Raw genomic sequence first — 22,840 nt, forward strand, 5'->3', positions numbered from 1 at the left:
CCTGCTTCCTTGCTGCCGGCCTGCGTGTCACAGGAACGGCGCTGCTGCAGGAGGCAGAGGTTTGTGGATGGCCTCCAGCCCAATTTTCCCCCCATCCCAACCCCACCCCACCCTGCTCAGCCTCCTGGAAAAGGAGATCAGGGGACATCTCAATGGGCTGAATGTTCGGGCCCATCTGGGTAGGGTGAGTGGCGCAAAGCTGCAATTAAGATGGCAATTAAGAGACAACCAACCTCGCTAGTGTTGCTTCTGGACAATGGGCCGCACTGGCCTGGGGCTAATTTATGTGCAAACAAACCCGGTCCCTTCGAACTAAGCCTTTGTTTGCTCCATTCAAGAGGAACAAGCAAGTCATTCAGGAAAGGTATTCAGGGTCATAACTGCCCTTCCCCCCGCCACCACCAGTGTTTGGGGGAAAACGACGGGCAGAGGCAGAAAGACCACAGGAATGCCTATGGCTGCTCTCAGGACACGCTGTTCATACATAACGGGCTGGTTCACATGATCACCACAGCCCACCCTGGCTTATTTACACCATGCTGGGTTGTGGTATGTGCCGGCATATACCACTTTGAATATTTAACCCCCAGCGGGGGGTTGCCACGGTTTGCGATGTGCTCCAAATCTGGGGTTGGAGGGGGAAACATCTCTCAAATATGAGGTTATTTAAGGGTTGTTTCCCCCTCCAGCAACCCCTGCTGCCCAAGCTCGGAGGACACGGCAATCCATGGCAAGTGTCTGCCAGGGGTTGAATATTCAAAATGGCTGCCAGCATGCACCGTGGTGTAAATAAGCCATGGTGGGGTGCACTGGTCATGCGAACTGGTCAATTCACCCCACTTCTCCCCAGGGTGAGAAAGTCCAGGGGTGCAGCACTTACCCAGTTTTGGTTTCCTTCATAATGTCATCACCAGAGGCTAATTTGTATTTTGTAACATGTGAGTTTCAGGCTAGGCAAAGTAGGAGGCACAGCTTAAATATGCCAACAGCCAGCCAGAGACCACTGTGCCCACATCAGGTCTCCAGAGGGAGGCAGCCAGCACCCCATAACAATGTTAGATTACAGAGCCCAAACACAACCTTCTGTCTTAGTTTCATGTGACAACTACAGTCTATAGTTCTTTTCTTTTTTTTTCCCCACACACAGATTACATCATCCTTAGCCAGGAGTGTGTGTGTGTGTGAGAGAGAGACAGAGAGAGAGACAGAGAGACATAACTTTCCAGTATTTCCTAGATGTTCTGAAGGAAGATGGTCTAACAATTACAGATCCCTGGAATATTTGGGTTACTAACACACCTTTGTTCAATCCAAGTCACTGGCTAGGTATTGCCTCAAGGTGACCCACCTTGGACAGGACCAGCCCTGTCATGAGGCAGGGTGAACCCTCTGCCTCAGGTGGTGCAGTGGTGAACTGCGCCTCTCCCCACACTGCCCATGCCAGGAGGGCCCACTGCCTTCTCCAGCGGGTGCTCCAGAGAGCCTCGCAAGCTGTTCTCCCACTGTGGCATTTGCTGCAGTGGGAGAGCAGGGCTCTCTGGAGCAGCCGCCCACTTGGCAGCACTAGCAGGTGCTCCGGAGAGCCCTGCCAGTCCCACTCTCCTGCTGTGGCAAATGACGCAGTGACGGAGCGGCTGGTGGGGCTCTCCAGAGCATCCCCCTGCCCTCTGTTTCACTCAGAGCGAACCAGAGGCTCGACAGCTGTTCTCAGCCACCTGCCCTCTGGCTCGCACTGAGAATCCTCCCAGGTCAGCCAGAGGGTGGGCAGGCTTGCTGGAGAGCCACATCAGCTGGAGGAAGTGGCCAGTGCAGCTCTTCAGAGAGCTGGCCAGGTCTAACTGCCTGGCTCTGAGGGGGTCCTGGGACACCCCTCCCACACCTGGCTCTGAGCATGGACTCCCACAGAGCCAGGCATTTTGGCCAGCTCTTTGAAGAGCCAGGCATTTTAGCCAATCCTCCTGCCAATACAGCTCTCCTGAGAGCCTGCTTGCCCTCTGGCTCACATGGCGTGGTGGTGGTAAGGGGGTGAGAGTGATGGCGATGCAGCACTGCGTGTGCTCTCCCGCCTGAGGCAGCAGGAGGGCTTGTGCCAAGGCTGGTGAGGGGTGATGGGAGTTGTAGGCCAAAACATCTGGAGGGCCACAAGCTGCCCACCCCTGCAATAGAGGATGGCTCCTGATATCCCTTCAAATAAAAGACTGGAAAGTGCGACACATTTTCACCCCATGTACAAGGGGGTTTGCTGGGCTGACTGGACGGTTACACATCAGGGGTTCTGAGCAAAAGGGAAAAGGGGGTGGGCCAAATTCCCCAAATACCCGCAATTCCAGCACACTGTAGCTCAAAGCTCTTGCCGCCAGCATCTAAGCCAGGGGAGGCTGGTGGCTCTGACTTTGGTGGGGCTGTGAATCCATTCTGGGTTTTAGTCAGAACCAGCCAGAACTCTAAGAGAGCTGTCCAATGTGCTGAGCCAACTTGGGGGATGGGGTTCAGTGCCTTGGATAGTTCCTTTAGAGTTCTGGCTGGTTCTGACTAAAACCCAGAATGGATTTACAGCCCCACCGAAATCAGAGCCACCGCCCCGCACTGATCTAAGCCTTAGGAGAGAAATGTCAGCCTTTTAGAATGGGGACAAAAACATGCAAAAGTCAGGAAGCCACCAAATGATTGGTGAGCAGGGGAAAGCAGGTGGGGCCAGGTGAAGGGGGTGGGGCCATCTGGAGAACCCCAGAGGTCTGGATTTGGCCTACGGGCACGAGGATTAACATGACACGATGGTGGGCCATTCTCTCATCCTAAAACAGATGCAACATACCTAGTGTCTCAACAATTACAAAAACTTGAATGCGATTTGGAGCTGTTTGATATGAAATGAAAATAAGGACAAACTAAAACCACCGACAACACATGACATGTTGGGCTGAAAGAAATACAGCAACACGAGGAGGCATGTTTTCAAATAATAAGGAATTCACTCATTGTAGCACAGACTGAACACATTATCCATCTGATCAAATGTTGGATTTGTTGTTTTTTGTATGTTTTGATAAGTTTAAAAGAAATAAAAATATCTTTAAAAACATACCTGGCAATTGAACTCTGCTGAAATCTACTGGCATTCCTGCCCCGGTGAATGAGGTTATTTCAGAGGTGGACAGTTGCAGGGTTCCTCTGGAACACACCTGGCTGGCCTTAGGTGCTGGATAACCTAAAGGGAAAGTAAACACAAAAGCTCGAAGCAACTGTGCACACTGCAGTTGAACAGCCTATTTTTCTTCCAATTTGGTGAAAGAACTGAATGATTTGGCAGACATTGCTTTTTATTGCAATGTTCTTCCTGGTTTCAGGCTACTGGTAATCCTTTCTACTCATTATAAACTTATTCTCCAACAGCCTATCTTATCCTATCCTATCGTATGCACAAGATGGAGGGATCAGTATGCTCAGGGAAACCCCAAGGTTGCAGAAGTACTCCCCCCATAAAAAGTTAGGGGAAAGCAAAACCCTAAGGAGGGGAGAGACCCAAAAAAACAACTCAGAGGGGCATGGAATGCAGACTGACTGGTGGGGGAGGGGGGACCGGAGGGAAGGAGGAATGGAATGGAATATCCTGAAAGAAGGCATGGCAAGCTGGCCAGCAGGAATCCCGAGTAAGAGCACTGCATACTGCAACGTTTTGCTGCAGGTCCCATTTGTAAGTTTGACAGTCTTCCCCAAATGACAGAGGAAATGAGGGATAGTTAGTGGAGGCTGGTGCCTCTGATTTCAGTGGGGCTGTGAATCGATTCTGGGTTTCAGTCAGAACCAGCCAGAACTCTAAAGGAGCTATCAAAGGTGTTGAACCTGTTTTGTGGCTAATCCAAAACCAAGGAGTTATCCAAAGCATGGAACCTATTTTGGGGATAGGGTTCAGCACCTTGGATAGCTTCTTTAGAGTTCTGTCTGGTTCTGACTGAAACCCAGAATGGATTTACAGCCCCACTGAAGTCGGAGCCACCAGCCTCCACTGGGGATACTTTGACTCTGAGTGCAGAGCAGTATAGCGTCATCATCACAGAGAAATGCCATTAGTGTTAAGGGCCAAACTGGATGTGAGGCAGGAGACCCAGGATCAGGACCTTGTTTTGTCGTTTTGCTTGCATAGCTGTTTTGACATACAGACATCCATATGGTAAGAGAAATTGTTTCAAGGAGGACATCAAAGATGCTTTTAAGAAATGACTCCATCTCCCCCAAATTAACAATAAAACAACCTGAAACACAGGAACATCCAATAAGCCAGGATGAACCATAAAGCAGCAATTAAAATCAACGATTCAACGTGCTGAAATGCACATTGGACACATTAAAAAAAAGTCTGCCTGGCGCTGAAAAGAAACCAGAGTAGGTGCAAGATGAGCTTCTCTGGAAAGAGCATTCCAAATGTGAGGTGCCACAACTGTGATTTGATAATAACGCATATTCCGGTTGCTTCTAAAAAAGGGGGGGGGCTATTTTGAAACTGGTGAAAAGCAGAGGATGATCTAATCCTTCTGCCTAATGCCCCATATTCCCAGTAGGGATGTTCAAGAAATCCACAACGGAGCCAAATGGGTTCAGTTTTTCATGAATCCGACCCACGGATTCTGCAGTGGACTGGCTTTTCCCCATCAGGCAGATTCCATGGACTTGAACCAATGTTCTAACTTTCCTGAATGTTGCACAAATTTAATCATAGAAAAATATGTAAAATAAAAAAACCTGGCCAAAAATACACATGTCCCTCATAAGCAAAAGCTTGAAAATGCGCATTTCAGAGGAATTTGTGCATTTTCGCACCTGTGAAACTGTGCAAATGTGAATTTGCGCAAATTCAGAAAGAAAAAATATCTGTTTCCGTGGATGGGCGGAGGATGAAATGAAAAGAGCCTGACAATCCATGAAACACAGACGGAATGGATTTTATAGAATTCATACTTCCCTAATCCCCGATGTGTCAGATGGGTACGGTGATCTCACTAGCTCCCAAATATGACTAGTTTTTCTCTCATTTCTGCTACCTCTATGCACTGTTGGGCGGTTTACCTTTTATGAGGCCGCAACCATGATCCCCTGCTGTCTTCCTGCCAAAGGGAGAGAGTAGAGAAGATATCAGGTGGGCTTGACAACAATTTGTGCAGCTGGCACTAGAATCTCTGCATGTGCCACAAGAGCACTCTTTAGGGTGGCCAGGTGTCCTACTTTCATAGAATCATAGAATAGTAGGGTTGGAAGGGGCCTATTTTTTTTATTTATTTATTTATTTATTTATTTATTTATTTATTTATTTATTTATTTATTTATTTCATTTCTATACCGCCCAATAGCCGAAGCTCTCTGGGCGGTTCACAAAATTAAGTAAGACCTATAAGACCATTGCGTCCAACCCCCTGCTCAATGCAGGAATTTAAGTCAGAGCATCCCTGACAGATGGCTGTCTAGCTTTATCTTGAATGCCTCCAGTGTGGGAGAGCCCACCACCTCCCTAGGTAGTTGGTTCCATTCTTGTATTGCTCTAACAGTCAGGAAGTTTTTCCTGATGTTCAGCTGGAATCTGGCATCCTGTAACTTTACAGAGGACTGTCCTCTATTTTAAGGGCTGTTAGAGGACAATCCTCTATTTGAAGTCATCCACTATTTGAAGGACAGTCAGAGGACAGTCCTCTATTTAAAGATGCCTGAAGGGCTGTCCAATCCAAATACAGTTTAAAGTTAAACAACTATATGAATGGAAGGCAGGGGCCTTGAAGTTCCCCATCCAAGGTTACCACTGGACAGCACCCTGAGCAGCAGGCACACAACTCACCTGGTCACCGTCTTCCATACTAGGGTGAGATATATTGTATAATAGTAATTCTTTCTAAATTTTCAGCCCCACCTACAAATTAGCAGGTGCCAATTTTATGCAAATCGGTGCCCTCTTTTGTCCTCTGTTTTGGTGATGCATTTACTCTTTCCTTCTAAATGGCAAGCTCCAGAAGCACCCAGCGTAAGAGAATGACACCCAAACAGACTTTAGATCAGTGCTGTAACAATGCAAGCAACCCAACCCTCTGCACATCCTCTGCACTTTATCCTTTGGTTGTTGCCTGACAGTTGCGCACTTGTTAGAGTGTTGGAGTAGGAGTGGGGAGACCCAGGATCCAATCCCCACTCAGTCATGAGTGATCTTGGGCCAGTCACTGTCTCTCAACCTAACCTACCTTGTGGGGTTCTTGTGAGGATAAAAGTGGGGGAGGAGGGGAGGTCTGTGTAAGTCAGCTACTTGGAGGAATGGAGGAGTTCAACATTCAATTATTAATCATCACTGATCTCTAAAACAGCTACAAACCTCTCTCTAATCAGCATCTCAAGGCAATCCATTAGTGATAAGGTAGAGGGTAACTGTAGCCTCTTGCTAGTGTAACATGGTATCAGCAAGTAACCACCCCATATTGGTTTGTCTGGTGCCAACCTTGTATTCCTTCCAGCACCAGGTTAAGGTGTTTGTTTTTTCTCCCATCAGGACTTGTAAATCTTTCAGATCTTTCCTACTTTAATTTCATTGCCTGGGACATTTTCTGTGTAGTTTGCACTCCTGTATTTGTTAACTGGTTTAAGCTCTTCATTCTGTTTTGTATTTTATCCTGCTGGCTGTATCCTGTATCATTTATCCTGTATCAATTTTACTGTGCTGAATTGCACTTTACATTAGTTTCCTTTGATGTTTGTTGAATTTTAGATTTTCAGTTATGTTTTTCCATGATATTGCTTTGTTTCAAACTGCATGAAAACCTATTTGAGAGGTGCCTCATAAGTATAAATGAATGAAACAAACCATCCAATAAAACAGAAAGCCAGAAAATTATACTCCAAACTGTCTCCAACTGGCACCCTCCAGATGTGTTAGTCAGGGATGATGGGAGTTTGTAGTCCAACACCTCTGGAGGGTGTCAGGTTGGGGAAGGCTGCTATAACCCTGTGTTTCTGTCCAAGCTTGTAGCAAGGCTACACCACAACAGTTGCGACTGTGACATCTCCTGCCCTACCGGGGTTGGGTTCAGAGGAGCTCTCGCAATTGCAGGGCTAAGGGAAGAGAAGGAGTGAAGGCCTTACTCACCTCTTCTTACGACAGAAGAAAACCAGCAGCAAGAGAGTCGAGGAGATGAGGACAAACCCTCCAATCAGCAGCATCACCAGTAACGGGGGACCTAGGTCAAGAGGGAGTGAAGTCAGCCAAGAGTGGTTCTCCTCCAGCATTAACACCGTTCATGTCTCCAAAGTTACCAACAAAAGAGCAGTGGGTTGATAAAATTTGGGAGACTATGACTATGTATAAACTTACTCAGCAAGTGCAGCAAGCAAAGAATCCTAACTTTAAGAAAGATATCATGGCACCGTGGTTTCCATTTATTTCCTATACTGAAGCCCTTTAAACCTTTGATCAAATTCCAACCAAGTACAGTTGCCTAAATTATTTTTTCTGACTAATACACACATACACAGAAAATACTACACACTCACACACACTCCTTTTATATGCTGTATAAAGGCACAATCCTATGTATGTTTAGGCAGAAAAAAAGTCCTACAACTCCCAGCATTCTTCAGCCAGAATGGCTGGCTGGGGAATGCTGGGAGTGTAGGACTTTGTTATGTCTAAACATGCATAGGATTGCACCCTAAATTGTATTTTCATTCTTTCATTAGATACTGAGATCCTACTTAGGCTGTTCTACAGTAGATGTTCCATTAGCAAATTGGTTATAGATCAAGAATTATAATGAGTGAATTCCTTTGTTTCTTTAGTGATCTTGTTTTATTATTGTGCATGTTCTTCTTATTGTTGTTGCCTTTATTTTGTTAACTTTATTTAAAAATAAAATAAAATTTCATGATTAAAAAAAGAGAGAGTGGTGATTTCCTTCCAGCAGCACCCACTGATCACTGTGGATGGACTAACTATTGTGCTATGTAAGTCAGAATAGGACCCACTAGTGATACTACTACAGAGATAGACTGGGTTTGCACAACATGCTAACCCACACTCTGGTTGAGTGTGGGTTGTTGTTGAACTGTGGCTTGTTTGTTGAACCATGGGTTAGTGTGTTTTCTGAACCCAGGACATTTTCCACCAAGTGGCTTGTTGACTATGTACTATGGCTTATTTTTCTCAAATAAGCCACCTTGAACCAAGCCACCCTGCAGAAAATGTCCTGGGTTCAGACCACACTAACCCACGGTCCAACAAACAACCCATGGTTCAATAACAACCCACGCTCAACCACTGAGTGTGGATTAATATGTTGTGTGAACAGCCCCATAGTGTGATGTTCTGGCTCTATATCAAGATGATGAACAGGGCCACCTCACACGTAATTCCCTCCCTATCCTTTTGTATTGTGTCTATTCAGTTGTAAACCATCTCTGTAAACCCTCCTGATGCTGTTGGACTACAACTCCCATTATCCCTGAATGAGGCTGACAGTAATCCAATGACATCTGGAGGGCCATATCCCCACTACCTCAAATGGAGCTAATAACTGTTATTGGGGTGGTGGATACATCTTGGAAAAAATGCAAAGGGAAGTATTACAGGAAGCATTATACCACTCCTCCCATCAAAATCAGGGTCTCCCTCAGGTGCTTTTAATGTTTGGCGGGGGAGGGGGAAGCTGGATCACAGATCTCCAGTATCGCATTTTTTGACCCAGGGCCACCCACTGTACCCACAATCACAGCCAACAAAGGTCATCAAGGAACGAGGGGGGAGGAAGCTGTGAGAAACAGCAACTAGGCAGGAATGGGCAGGGCAAGCAAGCCAGCATAGCTGGCTACATTTCATCTTGTTCCTCCTAGACAGAGGAAACGGCTGATGGGAAACCTATGCAGGAACTGCCAAACAGGAAAGGCAAGTTCATTAGTGTGTTTGAGCGTGTGTGTTTGACTAGACAGAGGAGATTGGGCTGCCTTTCCAAGCAGGATGCTAGGAGTTGCTTCTGTGTCAGTTGCCAGCAGACAGCAGAAGCTGGTGGCTCCGATTTCGGTGGGGCTCTGCATTCATTCTGGGTTTCAGTCAGAACATCCAGAACTCTAAAGGAGCTATCCAAGGTGCCAAACCTATGTTGGAGATAGGGTTCAGTACCTTGGATAGCTCCTTTAGTGTTCTGGCTGGCTTTGACTGAAACCCAGGATGGCTTCACAGCCCCACTGAAATCGGAGCCACCAGCCTCCACTGCCAGCAGAGTAGCTTTGTCTAAAATGTGACCGTGAACTCTTGGCAACTTGCTGACACGACGCTTTCATACAGGAACACAGGAAGCCGCCATATACTGAGTCCGACCATTGGTCTGTCTAGCCACTGTTGTCTACACCAGCCTTCCCAACCTGGTGCCCTCCAGACGTAGTGTTGTATGAACCCCCCACTTTCCAGTCCGGGGGGGGGGGTTCGCAGAGGGGCCATTCGTTCCACTCACAGCCCCTTGAAACCCTCTGGAGTGGCTCTGTGTCCAGAGGATTCGCAGAGCAGAACTCCGGTTCCCTATACCAGGCAATACGGTAATGGCGGCTGCCATTACCCTATCACTGGCTGTCGCCGTCCCTCTTCCATGCGCTGGCTGTCAAAGGCCGGCGCAGGGAAGAGGGGCCTCGGTGCAGCCATGCCCCAGCACTCTTGCCTGGCCTAGGGAGCACTACTCCCTAGACCAGGCGATACGGTAATGACAGCTGCCGTTAGCCTATCGCTGGGAGAAATACGGACGCAAATGGCGTATTGTATGCCACTTGTGGCTATAAAGCACTGTTTTTGACCTAAATACAGCCATAACGGCTGCAATTAGGTCAAAGTCTGGGCTTTACGGCTGCAAGTAGCATCCAATACGCTATTTACTTCTGTATTTCTCCCAGCGATAGGCTAATGGCAGCCGCCATTAGTGTATCGCCTGGTCTAGGGAGCCGGGGAGCCACTCCGTGTGAAATCCTCTGGAGCTGGAGGTAAGTGGAGCCATTCCGCTGCGGATTCTGGAGGTCGGATTCTTTGGAATCCAGCTTCATTGGAGTCCATGGAGGATTTCTCTGCCATCCCTATCCAGATGTGTTGGACTTCAATGATCACCATCCCTAGATAGCATGCTTGGGATGATGACAGTGGTAGTTGCATGCAAATCATGTGCCCTGCCATTGAGCTATGGCCCTTTCCCATATATGTGTGCATGGGTGGGCAGACAGGTGAACATGCAGGCAAGGCAGGCACATGTAGGCAATGCAGCAAGCACACTCACAACCCCTCCAGTGGCAGAGGTGAAGGTGAAAACCCCTTCTGCACCCTGACCACTAAGCCAAGTCATTCCTTGAAGTTCAAAGCCGGTAAGTGCTTACCCGTTTTTTCGGAATGGATCACTATTCCTGGGATGGTGGTGAAAACGGCAGGGCTGCTACTCGTCAGGATGGGGAGCACCTTGGGGCCACGGTGGACTACAAAAGAGAGAGTTTCAGGGGGATCCTTAACACATCAGGCCTCGGGCACTGCCCACAAATTGCATTTGTCACCCCAAAGGGTAAAGAGCAGGGGTGCGGAACCTCTTTTAGCCTGAGGGCCGAATTCTGCTTCAGAGAAGCTCTTGGGGGCCGCATTCCAAGAGTGGGCAGGGCCAAAGGCAAAAGGTGTGGGGCCAAATGTACCAGCATATTGTAGCATAAAGCTCTCACTGCAAGTAATTCGGACTTAGGAGAGGCATTTCAACCTTTTGGAATGAGGAAGGAAACATACAAAAGACAGGCAACCATCAAACGATTGGCAGTTGGGGGGAAAGGAGTGGGGCCAGGGCAAGGGGGTGTGGCCATATGGAGACCCTGGGTGGGCTGGATTGGGACCCCGGGGGGGCCAGAATGGGACCCCGGGTGGGCCAGATCTGGCCTGTGGGCCTGAGGTTCCACACCCCTGATACAGAGAGCACCCACTGCCCCCAGTTAGCCCAGTACTGTCTACCTTGATGGGCTGTAGCTCTCGAAGGTCTCAGACAGCAGGAGTCTTTCCCACCACCTGCTACCTGGTCCTTTTAACTGGAAATGCCAAGGATTGAACCTGCGGCCTTCTGCGTGCAATGCAGGTGCTGAGCCATGGAGCTCGGGGCTGTCCCCACCAGGCTGAGGCTGCCTCTACCAGCTGCTCAGGCTACATTCGGGAATGCAGCCTCATGAAAGGTTTCAACTGAAGGGGAGGAGCAAGCGTCCATAAACCCATGCAGCCCACCTGGCCCCGTACTTTCGCCGTTGCTGTAGGGGCGCAGAGTCTTCAGGCGAGGGGCTTGGCATCCCAACAGCGCCACTTTCAGAGCGGCCCTCTGGTTCCAGCTCTGGGGTACGATGCGCAGGTAGCGGGCCAGGATGGGTGGGATGAAGGCGTTGGAGACTTCTTGATGGCTGTCACTGTTTCCTTCAAAGATCTGGGAGGAGGGTTACGGAGTGGGGAGGAGGGAAAGAGGTCAGCCTGGAGAGGGTCACGGGTTCAAACAAGGCATGATTTAACGTCTTTCTTTGGTTTCTTGTCATTGCTTACAGACCGTGCAGGAGTCAGTCTGAAGATGCTCTCCTTAGCAACCGATGCTGAACTCAGCTATATTGATCACACCAGACTAACCCTGCTGAAACCATGTTTCGCACCAGTGGGATACAGGAGGATGCAGGTCATCATCTCAGTCCATCTTCACAGGCAGTTTTCCCCAACTTGGCACCAGCCAAATGAATGGGACTGCAATTCCCATCATCCCCAGCCAGCACGCCCAACAAGGCAAGGGGCTCAAGTGGCAGTACCTGACAGCAGCAATGTAAAGCAGGGGCCTGATGGTGGTGGGGGCCCCAGGTTGGCACCGGGGGGGGCATCAGCAGCACCATATTGAGGGCGCACTCAAGCCTGGTGCCTGCCCTGCGCTGTCCTGCTTCAACACCAAACCAGTCCCACCCGCTTGCACATAGAAAACCAGAATTTCAGTGAGAATATTAGGTAAGGTGAGAAGTCTTCTTTCTTAGGTGCTAGCGTTCTAGAGGAAAGGACGTGGTGACATAACGGAGCCTTCGAGCATTTGATCCCCAACCTGATGCTCTATAGCAGGTGTGGGCAACCTGGTGCCCTCTAGATGTTTTGGATTACAACTCCCATAATCCCTGATCATTGGCCTGTTGACTCGGGATTATGGGGATCATAGTTCAAAACATCTGGACAGTAATCAGGTTGCCTACCCCTATTGTACAGTCTCAGGTGGTCTGTGCCATGTGATTTTTTAAAAAGTGAACTTTGATTCTTAGAGGTGGGTCTCCAGTTATCAAGGGTGATGCTTCGTCTCTTTGGTCAATGCCTGATTTGTTAGGAGCCCCCGGAAACTGAATGTTCAGTTTCAAATGCTCTTTTGGCACGTCACTTGGCACTTTGATTAAGTGTTCCACACTTGAGCTCTCATGGGCCTAAATGTACTGTTTAACAACCGGATATTTACTCTCGGTTGTCCTGGATTTCAACTCTACTCTGCTTCTAACACTGTTCCAGAGCTGTGTGTTTTGAGATGCCTGCAATATGGCCTTGTTTTCATTCAGATTCAGCTTTCTCTAAACTTGACAGTGCATTATTTTATAGAATCGTAGAGTTGGAAGGGACCTTAAAGATCATCTAGTCCAATCCCCTGCTCAATACAGCCTCTGCACTGTAGAGTACAGCTCCCAACATCCCTGAAAAATGATCATCCAGGCTCTGCTGAAATATCTCCAGTGACAGAGAACCCATCACCTCCAGTGGCAGTTTATCCCACTGCTGAACAGCTCTCACTGCTAGGAAGTAGGGATGTCGGAGAAATCTTCAACAGAATCAAATGAATTTGGATTTCTATGAATCCAGCCTGTAGATTCCTCAGTGGACCGGCTTTTCATAAGAACATAACAAGAGCCATACTGGATCAGACCAAGAGTCCATCTAGTCCAGCATTCTGTTCACACAGTGGCCAACCAGCTGTTGACTGGGAACCCACAAACAGGGCATGAGTGCAACAGCACCCTCCCACCCATGTTCCCCAGCAACTGGTGTACATAGGTTCAGTGCTTTGTGTGTTTTTTTTTACTTTCTGGAATTGTATGCAAATTTAGTCATAGAAAAATATGTAAAATAAAAAAACACCAGCCAAAAATGTGCATTTTCCCCATAGCCTATTGCAAGACAAAATACATCTTGCGGGGATTTGTGCATTTCCACAAGTGCAAATTTACACAAATGTGAATTTCCACAAATTCGGGAAATGGGAAAAAATCTGATTCTGTCAATGAGCGGACAATGGAATGAAAAGCTCTTGACATTCCACAAAATGCAGACGGAATGGATTTTACAAAATCCATACATCTCTATTAGGAAGTTACTTCTAATGTTAATCCAGAATCTGCTTCTCTGCAATTTCCACCCATTGGTTCTAGTCCTGCCCTTGGGAGCCACATGGAACAACACTGTCCCACCTTCTGCAGGACAGCTCTAGATGGACTCTTAAATTTGATTCCCCATTGTGTATTTGGCTTTTGTTGTCCCTGGAGTTTTACTAACGTCCGCATGTCCCTTGCCTGGGTCTTAGATCACATGTTTCCGATCTCACAGATCTAGGCAGCCTTCAACCACATTGAAATGGTGGAAGCTTGGCTGCCACTGATCTCCGTCCCAGCAATAACCACTCCCTGGTTCCAGTCAGTCTCACCTTATCCTCATTGCCACTGTTGGATTTGTAAACCTTCCAGTTCTTGCCATTTTTGCTGGAGAGAACCTGGTAGGATTTCACATAGTAGTTGTGTTTCTGAGAAGATCCCTTGGTTATAATGCCTGAAACAGATATGGTTAAAACTGGTACCCAAAATTTGGCCATGCATTATTTAAGCTCTAGGTGGCCTCCTGAAATTGACTCCCTATTTTGTGAACAGGGTCAAGCACTCAACGAGAACCACAGAGCTGTAGTGGCCTTGAGAAAATGGAAGGAAGAATCACAAGGTAGATTATACCTGTCCAGATCAGGAGTTGGGTGAGGTCAAAAGAATCCCATTTTGACACAACCCCAGCATGGTGCAGGCAACATCACAGGGAGTACTCCTATTTGCAGAGAGTGTATCTTGGGCTAATGCACATTATGCTTTTCTCTACCCTCCTCTGCTTGACGCAAATGTGTTATTTGAATCTTTCACTGTGAGTCGAACTTGCTATTCTGGACACCTTCTCAACAGAAGTTGCTCAAGCAGCAGATGAGCATAAGAATGGGTAAAATCCAACATAAGTCCTACTTAGAGTAGGCCCAATGAAATGAATGAGACTTACATTAGTCATGACTAATTTAAGGCTCATTCATTTCTATAGGTCTACTCTAAATAGGACTGATGTTGGATTTTATCCAAGAAGAGCCTGATTGAATCAGACCAATGGTCTACCTAATTCAGCATCCCTGTTTCCCCACAGTGGTCAACCAGATGCCTCTGAAATGCCCACAAACAGGATATGAGGGCAAACTAGCACTCTCTCATTGGTGCTCCCAAAAAAGAGATCTTAACAGAGGGGATCATGATTCATGGCAGGGTTCGAAGGACAGCTCCGCCAACATAGATAGCTGCCTTATGTCAGGTGAGATCATTTGTCTATCTTGCCCAGTATTGTCCACTCTGTCTGGCAGCAGCTCTCCAGCAATTCAGGCAAAGGCCTTCCCCATCACTTGCTACCTGGTCCTTTCAGCTGGAGATGCTGGGATTGAACCTGCGATCTTCTGTATGCAAAACATGCGCTCTACCATAAAGCTACGGTCTGTCCCCAAAATAATAATGATGATGCCATCTGTGAAAGGTTGAGGCCTACAGAGGCAAGGAAAAGAAAAATGTCAGGCCTAGAGGCCTGGAGGTTTTTTTTTTGTTGGGAGGGCATAACCTTGAGAGGAGTAGTTTCATTTCCCCAGTTAAGTTTCAGTTTCATTTCCCCAGTTAAGTTTCATTTTCATTTCCCCAATTAAGTTTCATTTCTTCAGGTTTGAAATAGTGCTTTTGGTTTTGAGGGAGGAGGCTATATAAAGAGAGTGAGAGAGCCAGGAAGGGTGGAATCAGGGAGACCAGAGCCTGAAGAGGGAGCCGGAAGAAGCAGCCTGGAGAAGTCTAAGTACAGCTAGGGTAAAGGAACTTGTGTTTTGCAACTTTTATTTTTTCTTAATACCTTTTGTATCACTCATCTCTATTGTGTAAATACCTTTAGTTGTGATTTGCTTGCTTTAATTTACCAATAAACTGTCGTGATTAAACCCTGTGTCTACAGTGTCAATCATCCCACGCCTACAGCCTAAACCCTACGTTACTGGAAAGGGGAAGGTAAAAGAAGGAAGGTAGGACTCTGAAGGAGGCAGAAGTTCTTTAAGGAGTTGCTCTGGGGGTCCAGGTCATAAGGGTGGAACCCTGACACCATCATAGGGACATGGGAAGAGTCCTTATTCCAAGCTAGACTATTCGCCCATGTGGACCTAAATTGTCTACTCCAGTGGTGGGCAGAAGGTAGATCTCCAGATATTTTGGACTTCAACTCCCAGAAGCCCCTGCCAGCATGGCCAATGGTCAGGATGCTGGGAGTTGAAGTCCCCATAATCTGGAGATCTACTTTTGGCCCACCCCAGTCTACCTCAGCCAGTAGTGCCTGGCACTCACCTCTGTCTTTCCTATCCATCTGTTCTCTGATCCATTTTCAAAACTGGAGATGCTAGGGATTGAACCTCAGACCTTCTGCATGCAAAGCAGGTGCTGTATCACTGAGCTACAGCCCTCTCTCCCATTTGCAAAGAAGATGCTCCAAGACTTAAAAGAATCATTAGTTGCTTCTTTGAGATGTTTGGCCAGCAGGAATTTAGCAAGAACTTTTCAGGAGCCCACAAAAAGAGCCCTGCTGGATCAGAACAACAGTCCATATAATGCAGCCTCCTGTTACCCCACAGTGGCCAACCAGATGCCTCCAGGAAGCCCACAAGTAGGACATGGAGGCAACAGTCTTTCACCTTAATCTTGCTCTCTAGAAACTGATATTCAGAAGTAAACTGCCCCCAAACATGGAGGTTCTATTTAGCCATCTTGGCTAATAGTCATAGATAGATCTGTCTTCCAAGAATCTGTTTTCAGGCCAATCAGCTTGAATGTTTAGCCCTATTGTAGCCTTCCCCAAACCTGGCACCACTGGCTGTGCTGGCTGGGGATGATGGAAGTTGTAGTCCAACACATTTGCAGGGGGGAAGGCTGCCCTCTCTCCTTGTTCTGCCAACCACCAGTCGGAGAGGCAATCGAATAACCCCAGTCTCTTCCGCTCCTTCGTTCCTTTCCTGCATTCCTCTCGGCCTCCAGCTCCCTCAGCCTCACAATGCCTCTTTTTTTCCCCCCCTAACAGGCGTCATTCTGGGTTTGCAGCACAAAAACCTCCATTTGTTCTCAGGGCTTTGGGAAACAGAGTGAATTTGCCGGGACATAATGTGAAACTTGTTCAGTGCAAGGGTGCCCTGGCCTGGCCCTATGCCTGAGGTAACAGGGACACAGAGAGGAAGGAATGAGGGAAGGCGAAAGGAAAAGGAAGGAAGGATTCAGGGATGAAAGAGATACAAGTAGAAGGGGGGAGGGGAAGTACAAGTAGGAGGGGGGGAAGAGCAGTCTTCCCCAACTGGTGCCCTCCAGATGTGTTGGACTACATCTCCCACAATCCTTAGCCAGCATGGTCCAACACATCTGGAGGGCACTGGATTGAGGAAGGCTTGATGCACAGGAACATTATGAGCTTTGACTCTGTCATGCACAGGATAGAAATTCTCAACAACGTAGGCTAAAGTTCTGCAAGATGGGTTGAAGTGTGTCTGGGGTATGTGAAACTCAGCAATGCAATCCTATGCAACTTTACTCAGAAATAAGTCTCATTGTGTTTGGGAGGCTTTATTTACTCAACTAGTGTTTAGGATGGCTGCCTTATTGTGTTGCAGACATGTGTAACAAATTATCCGTGGGCTGTGTCCCCTGGAGTCTGGTTTGTCTCCACAATCTGCCTCCAGCCTCCCACGGCTTAGGAGAAGACCTGCTGCAGGCCCATGCTCAGAGCCCTGCCACAGAGCTGTAAAGAGCCCCACTGAATACACTGGTTGCATTAATGATGCTTACATGGAGTTCTGAATTCCACAGCCACACTTCAACAGACGACGTAAGTCACCACACTGGAAACATCTACCGCTCTAATGCCCCTTGGATTGGGGAGGATCAGCTAGTGTTGGTTTCCCCCTACCACTGATTCCCCAGCTGAGTCTCTTCCTTGAAAAGAAGGACCTGAACACTGCATTGCATACTCAGGTAATCTGTCATCTGGACTACTGTAATGTGAGGCTGACCTTGAAGGCTGTCTGGAAACAATGACTAATCCCAAATGCGGCAGCCAGATTATTACTTGGCATTAGCCACAGAGACTGTATACCACCTGCTCTTTCTGAGTTCCACCACATGCCAATTTGTTTCCCAGCTAAATTCAAGGGGATGACGTTCACCTTTATATAGCCCTTAACAGTCTGGGTCTAGGATACTTGAGGCAGTTCATAAGAGTACAAGAAAAGCTTTCCAGGATCAGAGACCAAAGACCTGTTTAGTCTATCATCCCGCTTGCCACAACGGCCATCCTGATACCTCCAGGAAGCCCTCAATCACAGCATGAAGCCAATCACCCTTCCCCACTGCGGCCTTCCCCAGCAAACTGGTAATTCATTGGCATACTGCCTGAGCTTTAATGTTCCATTGTGCCACCCATTGATAGATCTATCCAGGTCCAGCATCAAAGGTAGGCATGGTTGGGCACCTGCCAGGGGCCCACAGCCTAGGAGGGGCAGACTGTCAAGAGCCTGTTGGACTTGCTCCTCCTCTTCACCATTGCAACCTGCTTGTTCAAACTGCATCTCGCTCTGTCCTGGACAATGGTGAGGGTGAGGAGGAGCAGTAGATGCCAATGCCTACTTGCTCACTGACTCTCTGCCTGTCAAGCAAGCAAGTAGTAGCAATGATGAGAAAGAGGATAAGGAGCAATAACAGCTAGTTGCAATGGTGGTTAGAAAGTAGAGGGGGCCCATTGTGGGTGTCTTGCCCAAGGGCACTCAAAAAAACTAGAATCAGCATTGGTCTATCCTCCTTGAATTTGTCTCATCCCCATTTAAAGTCATCTAAGCCAGTGGCCATCCTAAACTCTTGTGGCAGTGAGTGCCACAGAAGAATTATGTGTTGTGTGAATACGTACTTTGTTTGGTCTGTCCTGTATCTACTATCAATCAAATTCATGGGGTGACTCAAAATTCTAGTACGTCTCTCCCCACTTTTCTCACACTGTACGTGATGTTATAAGCCTCTGTCATAACCCTCCCCACCCACCCATCTGGTCCCTTTTAGGCAAAGAAAAAGGCTGCTGATACTTACTGACCTGTGATGTTCCTCCTTCCACCCAAGTCTATTTCCAGCCACTCATCCGCAGAGCTTTGATCCGCCGCCCAGGAGGTACTATCAGCATTGAAAGAGGCTTGCTCGGCTGTCCAGGTTTTCTTCTCTCCCATGACATTCTGTTCATGCCAGTAGGATGAAGCGTTGAAGCTGGCTACTTCCAAGGCACCAGCACAAGCTGCAATATGTATGTACATATGTATGTGTGTATGTATGTATGTACTACATTTCTATACTTCTCAATAGCCAAAGCTCTCTGAGAGGGTCACAAAAGTTAACCCCCCCAAATGCATCATAATGAAATATAAAGCCTTAAAAAGATTAAAACAGAATGAAAGCAAAGTAAAAACCAGAGTACAGTCCAGCAGCAGTGTAACAATATAAAAACATAGTAACAATTTTAAAAACAAAATTGAAGAACTCAATTGGGAAAATAAAAAAAGGGTTTCATTAATAAAACCATTAAAAGGGTAACACACCACAGGCTCGGTTAAAGAGAAGTGTAACACCCTTCAACACCCTTACAGAAAGCCCAAGAGAGTGGGGGCTAGTCATAATTGTGAAGGGAGTAGGTCTTACAGTTTGGGAGTCTCACAGAAGATGGAGAGAAAAGTGGGGTACAGAGTCCCCCAAAGAAACAAACAAATGGGTACTGTGGATGACATACCTTTGTGAAAGATGAGGCGTTTTTCAGATAGAGATCCCCTATTTAAAATGAAACAAACAAAAGAGGAAGAGGATTAAGGTCCTTGGGACTCAGTCATTCTCTTGGTGCTAAAACAGAAGTGACACAGGCTGCACTCCTTTACACTCTGACATAGGAGTAAGTCCCATTGAACTCACTAGGTCTTACTTCTGAGTAGACATATATAGGGTTGTGCTGTTAGCCTAGGATTTAGCGCTGCGTTGCCATTATGGATGGTCTAGCCATTACATTAAGCTTATCAGTGAGGGACATGGGATATTTATTTGTTTATTACATTTCTATATTGCCCAATAGCAGAACCTCTTGAGGCACTTCAGAACAATTAAAAGGGGCTTACAGCGATACCAAAGGGAGTTATTGCGACTAAGAATGGGTATCTACAATTTGTCACCTTAATGTAGGGATTGTGTAACACCTATTCCATCTGTGTTTTGTGGATTGTCAGGCGCCTTTCTTCCCATTGTCCACCCATGGATGGAATCAGATTTTTTGTTTCCAAATTTGTGCAAATTCGCATGTGCACAAATGTGCAAATTCCCCCCAAATGTGATTTTTACACTTCAGCCTATGGGAGCAAATGCTCATTATTGGCCAGGGCTTTTTTTGTGTCTGCGTATGTTCTACTAATTGTGCAAAATTCAGGAAAGTTGGAAAACCAGTCCACAAATCTGCAGAATCTGCCCAACAGGGGAGAAGCCGGTCTGCTGCGGAATCCGCAGGTCGGATTCATGAACATCTGAGCTCACGGGGTTCCATTGCAGATTTCTCCAACATCCCTACTTTAATTATTATATATGGAGCTGGAATACAGGTCGTCAATGCTGAGCTGTCTTTATAGACCTTTTCCCCCTTTCAGCTACCTCTGCATGGAAGGGATGTGACGATATTGTCAATGCAGGTTGTGCTATGTCAATAGAGGGCATGGATTAATTCAATCTATCAGAGGGGTGAGTACTATGGGTTGGATCCAGACTTAATTCATACTTAGAGTAGACTCACTGAAAGCAATGGGACTTAAGGCAGTCATGATCAACTTAAATCCTATTGATTTCAATGGCTCTGCTCGAAGTATGACTAAGTCTTGGCCCATCCCATTAGCTGTAGTTCATAATTCATGCAGAATTTACTGTGCTGTTGACTGGGATTTTCTTTCTTATTTTAAAGAACTGAAGACAACATCTACTCATCAGAGGCAGAGTTCCCAAACGACAGAAATGATGATCAGGTTGCTATCCTAGTTTAGCTGGATCCAGAGGTTGCTTAAACAACCGGGTTGGCTACTCACCTTTTTGAGTAGAGTCCATTGGCAAAGGCTGACTCATAGAGCGTGACCCCCTTTTCTCGCAACACCATCACCTCTCCCCCCTGCTCATCTAAGATCACACCAGCATGGACAGCAGCTTTGCAGAGCACGGATGTCTGCAGGGAACATATATGAGACAGCAAATAAAAGGAGACAGTTGTGACAAATCTCCAGGCAACAGAAATTCAATGAGAAGAGTCTGGACAGCAGATACAAGAAAACTCTTATCTTCATTTCAGTTTCTTAGGCTCAATTAGTTTAACACGTATGAAGTAGCTGAAGGGTTGATCATATCTCACTAACTGTATAAGGGTGCAATCCTATGCATGTTTAGACAGAAAAAAGTCCTAGAACTCCCAGCATTCCCCAGCCTGGCTGGGGAATGCTGGGAATTGTAGGATTTTTTCCATCTAAACATGCATAGGATTGCACCCTAAATGACCAGTCTCCTTTGGTTCCAATATGTGGGCAATGGGTACCCAGAATAGGGACTTTGGGGGAAATGTAAAAAATTATTTAAGCATGCTTTTATAGGATCCTGATTTTATTTATTTATTATTTTAATTTATTAATCAGATGTATATACCACTTTCCACAAAGTTTCAAAGTGGTGAACATGCAAAATCATACCATCAAAAGAGTAAAATATAACAATAAAACTACACAATAATAAAAATACTAATCAAGCATAAAACTGCACACTTGATTTTATCACACGTTCTGCTGCTATTTTAACATTCTCTGCGCTATAATTTATTGTGGTTTTAGGTGGCATTTACCTTGTTTTGTATTGTGCTTGTAGTTGTGTAAGCTGCCCTGTTTGCTCTGGCAAAAGGGTGGGTGGGTATAATAACAATAATTTATTTTATTTAAGGCCGGGGTACAGAACCTCTTTCAGCCAGAGGGTCAAATTCCATTTCAGAGATGCTATGGGGGGCCACATTCCAGTGGTGGGCAAGGCTGAAGGCAAAACAGGCAGTGCCACCCCCACCCCCCGAATGCCAGCATATTTTATCTTAAAGTTCTTACTTCTGGTAACTAAGCTTAGAAGAGGCATTTCAACTTTTTAGAATAGGGGAAAAACTGCATGAAAGCTGGGAAACCACCGAACTATCAGTGGAGATAGTTTGGACAAAGTGGGTGGAGCCTGAGGAAGGGGGCGTGGCCTTCTGGGGAACACCAGAGGGCCAGTTTAGGACCCCAGGCCTGAAGTTTTGCACCCCTTATTTAAGGAACTTGTTTTTTAGATCATTGTTAAGGGCCATACCTTCACAAGGCAGCTTCCAATATATAAGCAGCTTCCATCATGCAGTATCGAAATCAAAAACATGGTAAAATGTCATAAAATATCATTACACCATCAAACAGCGTCTGAGAACAAAAAATGATCTCTAACATAGCAACACAGCACAATAACCTTAAAAGTAGTTAAAACTATCTGCAGGTAATTTAAAATCAGTGTAAAACATCAGTGCCCGATATCTGTTTTAGTGGAAAACTATATAAAACAAATGAGTTCCCAGAACATCTTGTGGGCACCAGTTTGCCCACCCTTGGCTTACACAGATGTAAAGCAGGATAGCTTCACAGAAGCAAAAAGGAATTAGGAAATTGACTTTTTCCCCCCACAAAAGGGACCACCCCATGTCACACTTGAAAAACATCTATATAAAAACCCTCCCTCATGTCACAGTTTGCAACCTTTTAATCAATACCCCTCTCTCTTTTATCACACAGTATCCTGTTTGAGGTTGGGGGCTACAGGAGAAGCTGCTGAAGGTCAGGACCACGGGAAGCTCCCCGTGGGGCTAGTTACAAAGAGGCAAATAGCTTCTGCAGTATTGCTTCAGCAACAGCTTGTAGCCAACTGCGAACTTCAGTAGGCCTGCCGTAAAGCAAGTGTTCCAAATTTTTAAGGACTCTATCTGCTGTATTAGTAATTTAAAATTTTGTCTCATTCTGCCCTGAAATCCAGATGGGATGGAAGGAGGGTATATCAATGTTTTAATAAATAATAATAATAATAATAATAATAAGGCGTGCCCTCCTTTCTAAAGCCACCACATAGTGAGCAAGGACCCACTTGAAAGCACAATTTGACACTGTGGACTCACATCTCGGTAGCCTTGGTTCACGTTGCCCCAGATGTCTCCTGTTACTCCCTTGCAGCCTGCAGGACAATATGCTCTACCACAGAATAAAAGAGAACATAGTGTTAGGGCTAGGGATGCTGGAGAAATTTGAGACAGAATAAAATGAGCTCAGATTTCTAAGGATTTGACTTGCAGAATCCACTGTGGAACAACCCCCTCAGGCTGCGTGGAGTCTGTGGACTTATGGGTGATTTTTTT

General features: G+C 46.5%; 1 protein-coding gene across 1 annotated transcript in view; it reads right to left on the reverse strand.

The window, feature by feature from the left end:
* The window catches only part of LOC146338013 (discoidin, CUB and LCCL domain-containing protein 1-like), a 68,561-nt gene that overhangs the window by 5,563 nt on the left and 40,158 nt on the right, over positions 1-22,840 (reverse strand). Inside the window, exons 5-14 of the mRNA XM_084816349.1 lie at positions 22,604-22,676; positions 20,472-20,605; positions 19,148-19,185; positions 18,464-18,658; positions 13,722-13,843; positions 11,249-11,441; positions 10,375-10,470; positions 7,118-7,208; positions 5,065-5,102; positions 3,086-3,208 (exon numbers count right to left, since the gene is read on the reverse strand). Coding sequence (XP_084672475.1) covers positions 3,086-3,208; positions 5,065-5,102; positions 7,118-7,208; positions 10,375-10,470; positions 11,249-11,441; positions 13,722-13,843; positions 18,464-18,658; positions 19,148-19,185; positions 20,472-20,605; positions 22,604-22,676 — 1,103 coding nt within the window. The remainder of the gene's footprint in view (positions 1-3,085; positions 3,209-5,064; positions 5,103-7,117; positions 7,209-10,374; positions 10,471-11,248; positions 11,442-13,721; positions 13,844-18,463; positions 18,659-19,147; positions 19,186-20,471; positions 20,606-22,603; positions 22,677-22,840) is intronic.

Source organism: Heloderma suspectum, chromosome 10, assembly GCF_057233095.1.
Source record: "Heloderma suspectum isolate Gila_16-S chromosome 10, 16-S_ref, whole genome shotgun sequence".
Taxonomy (NCBI): Eukaryota; Metazoa; Chordata; class Lepidosauria; order Squamata; family Helodermatidae; genus Heloderma; species Heloderma suspectum.